This window comes from Triticum dicoccoides, chromosome 7B (genome assembly GCF_002162155.2).
Source record: "Triticum dicoccoides isolate Atlit2015 ecotype Zavitan chromosome 7B, WEW_v2.0, whole genome shotgun sequence".
Lineage (NCBI taxonomy): Eukaryota > Viridiplantae > Streptophyta > Magnoliopsida > Poales > Poaceae > Triticum > Triticum dicoccoides.
The window spans coordinates 422,360,753-422,364,713 of NC_041393.1; the positions used below are offsets into that span (position 1 = coordinate 422,360,753).

The window sequence follows — 3,961 nt, forward strand, 5'->3', positions numbered from 1 at the left end:
CCACCACCTGCAGCACCAGGACCATGAAGACCAGGAGCAGGAGGATGCCTCATCCTGCGACCTCTCCTCCCCGCTGGACTGCGCCGACCCACGCCTCTTCCACCTCATGATGCGCAGCGCCATCGACGCCTTCCCCGCCGTCCATTTCGCCCGCTTCGGCCGCCCCGTCCCCGGCGACCCGCCCTCCGCTTCCTGCGACATGGCATGGCGCGCCCGCACCAACTCCTCCGCCTCCGCCTCCCCCACCGCCACCACCAAGGACTACCGCCGCTTCGCCATCGCGCGGGACCCCCACACCTGCGCCTATTCCGTCACCTCCATCGGCAGTTACCACTCCGGCCCCAACGCCCGCAAGCCTCGGCCCGGCGCCTCCAACGCCACCGCCGCCCCGCCCCCGCCGCCGCTCTCCCGCTCCCAGTTCGCCGCCGCCACCTACCTCTCCTACCACGGCGGAGGCGACCGCTGCAAGCTCATGCCACACTACATGCGCAGCCTCCTCTGCGCCCTCGCCGAGGCGCGCTACCTCAACCGCACCCTCGTCCTCGACCTCAGCCTCTGCCTGGCGGCCTCCTACACAGCCGCCGGCATGCCCGAGGAGGGCAAGCGCCTCGCCTTCTACTTCGACATCGACCACCTCCGGTCGTCCGTGGTGGACATCATCGAGGAAAGACAGTTCTGGGAAGATTGGGACAGGTGGGGAGCGCAGGGCCAGCTCGGGCTCCGGCTCATTGAGGACACTAGGGTTGCCCCCACCAAGTTCTCGAAGGCTAAGGACACCCTGATTGTCAGGAAATTTGGGGACGTCGAGCCAGGGAATTACTGGTACCATGTGTGTGAGGGTGAGGCGGAGCGTGTGCTCCCTCCGCCGCGCCATGCCATACGTTTGGCACCAAGTTTGATGAGCATTGTTGATGATATCATCTCAAGTATGCAACAAGACTTCGATTCCGTCCATGTTGGTGGCAGTGTTGAGGACCTCATCCAGCGAATCGAGGATGGTGTTGATGTAGGAAGGCAAGTGTACATTGCCGGAGAGGGGATCAACACGGTCTCCATGGAGGTGCTTAAGGCAAAGTACAACAACTTGCGTTACCTGGATGAGTTTCAGAGGCTCTGGAGAAAAGAAAGCAAGTGGTTCTTGGAGATGAAGAGGCTCAATGGTGGAGTTCCTGTGAAGTTTGATGGGTACATGCGTGAGCTGGTTGACAGGGAGGTCTTCCTCAAGGGCAAGAAGAAGGTCGAGGTGCTCCACTGATTGCTTCTCCAAGATAAAATGTTGGAGAACACGGCATGCTTTTTCCAAGTGAGTCGTGTATAGACCGTGTCTGAATTTTGTTGTCAGGTTTAGGGTATAGATGATCCAGTCAGTACCACTTCGAGAGAAATTTTCGTAACCAGCATTCCACCGATGTATAGCTCCGTGCTGCTAAGAGTACCTGTTCCGACCAATTAGTTCCTTAGCACTAATCACTGCTCATTTCCTGTAAGGAATTATTGTACTAATCCACATATCATTTTGGCTATGTAGTTGAATTCATGACCTTTTGTTTCTCCAATACATTTCAACATATGATAGTTATGAGTAGTCAATGATGTATAGCTTTATCATCTACATAGGTGTTCTGGGCATCTATTCTTTAAGTGACGCACAAAAGTATAATCATGAGTCCAGTCTTCTGTTGCATATGGCATGCTATGGATAACATATCTTCCTATGAGCATTTGTTTACTAGTTATAACAGTATGCTGCTTCCTTGATTACTTGAGGGTCATGGAAACTGAAATATAGCTGTAAGACAATGTGTATGTGCTGCTTGACCTGCAGTCCTGGTAAGCGACGAATATTTCTTTGATAAGCAAGGAACGTTTCTTTTGTGGTCTGACTGAAACTACACATAGTGCCATATTGACGTACTTTTCATTTGGTTCTACGGAACCTTCGCTGATCAAAGCTTCATTTTTCATGTACATTTACATTTCACTTATGTTAACACCAGCATCAGCAACACAGTTTACATTATAACTACTTTATCTTGCTTTTATTTTGTCCTTTATGGGCTATCTCCTTTATAGAGTAGATAAGGTAAAGAGTGCTGCAATATAGCATATGTTCCAGATGTTATGCTTCTTTGTTTTTGGATAAGCAATGCTTATTCCTAGCTAAAATGAATAAGCTTTTGCAATACGCCATCTCTGAAATTTATGATAAATATACCAGTTTTAACTTCTTGCTTGACGAAACAAATATATACTTGGACATCGAGCTTATCTGAAGTATGATAAGTTGTGTACATTCAAGGGAACCTTTATAGTTAAGCAGCAACTTCCAGTAGAGATCTTCCAGTCGGTGAGGGTGTAACAACAGAATGAAATAAGTAGCTTCAACGACATTGTTACTGTAATATTATGGCAGATGCGCATTAGGTTGATCAAACATGATACATAAAGTGAGACGGCCAACAATAATTCTGCCCTCTTTAGGAAATCTGGAAGGAGCCATACCAAACTCAGCAAGTACTTCTCTCTGAACTGCTCTGTGCAAAACATCATGTGTACAGATGCCTTGTCATCTAAGCCAATCATATCGAGTTTGGTTAAAACCTAATATCTTTGCAGGTATGCTAGGACCAGGGATAAATATGAGATAACCTCTGTTACGGTATAGAAGACCTGCGTGTATTCCTAGATCATCAATTTGTCCAATCAAATATGTATTATTGTTCGTTTTTCGGAAAAAGTTTATAATGGTATTTTTTTGGCATATACTCCCTCCGTTACTAAATATTTGTCTTTTTAGAGGTTTCAAATGGGGTACCACATACGGATGTATATAGATATATTTTAGAGTGTAGATTCACTCATTTTGCTCCGTATGTAGTCACTTATTGAAATCTCTAGAAAGACAAATGTTTAGGAACGGAGGGAGTAACTCATTATTTGGTTAGTCAAATTGATGATCTTGAAATATGTGTGGACCAGTTGCTTTTGATTACTATAAACCGTTGAACATTGGTAGGAGTACTTCTCTAGGAGTTGTTCATCTATTCCAGATAACGACGAGACTTTGTTCCGCTAATATCTATACCTGGATCATGCTCCTTCCCATCCATTACTTCTGAACTGGCACCAAAAAGAAAAGAAAAAAGAACATAGTGAAATCACAATTATGAATGGTTAGTGCTCCTACTTTATAGTAGCCACATTTTGAGAATTGATGACTGATATTAACAACCTTGGAATACTAATAGTTGATTAGTTTGTTAGCTCTACTTGCTGCTCAGTTCTATTAAGAAGAAATTGCAATTATCCAATGTTATGAGCTGCCTTTTCTTACTGGTTGATCATTTCACAACATTTACTGATCGCGCATAAGTAGGTTTGTTTGTGCCATTTCTGGACAAAAAACATTTTATATGGGTCTGCTCTGTTTGCGAGCCACAGCTTTGCCAGTAATACAAGCAGTAGAGCAAATACGACTAATAACATGTGCCATTTGCATTAATCTTTTTGTTATCTAATTAATTCAGTTATGCTGCGGGGTGAACGAAGGCACGCCACAAAAATGACGAAGAAAGACATTTGGGCTTGCGCTGAGAGCCCAGAGAATCAGGAAAGCATATCTCATTCTCTGCCCCATTCCCCCAATGTCTAGACTCCTGTGCCTGATACATGGATTGCTCTGTGCATCAAGATTTCTGTCTTAATTCAAAATTTGAACTTAACTATAGTAATGCTGAGTAGCAAGTTTTTTTTCTTATCGTTTTCTTGTATTGTATCACCTCCAGATCAGGGAATCAAAGAGGCAGTACCACCACCGCCTCATGCTGCTGTTGTTTCCAACCATCAAAGAGGAGAATGCCACATCCAGGTTCCTCAGGCAGCTCGTCCCCCAGACAAGCATGCCTTCTTCGGGGGCAAGCTCACTCCTGTGGTAGCGCATGATGCGGCCACACATGTAGAT

At 45.8% G+C, this 3,961-nt stretch overlaps 1 protein-coding gene across 1 annotated transcript; it reads left to right on the top strand.

Moving 5' to 3' along the window:
* Nucleotides 1–6: 6 nt before the first annotated feature.
* LOC119341265 lies at nucleotides 7–1,556 on the top strand. The gene has a single exon (XM_037613148.1). It carries the CDS (start codon nucleotides 107–109, stop codon nucleotides 1,253–1,255), a length of 1,149 nt encoding a protein of 382 aa, XP_037469045.1. The 5' UTR covers nucleotides 7–106; the 3' UTR covers nucleotides 1,256–1,556.
* Nucleotides 1,557–3,961: the final 2,405 nt, after the last annotated feature.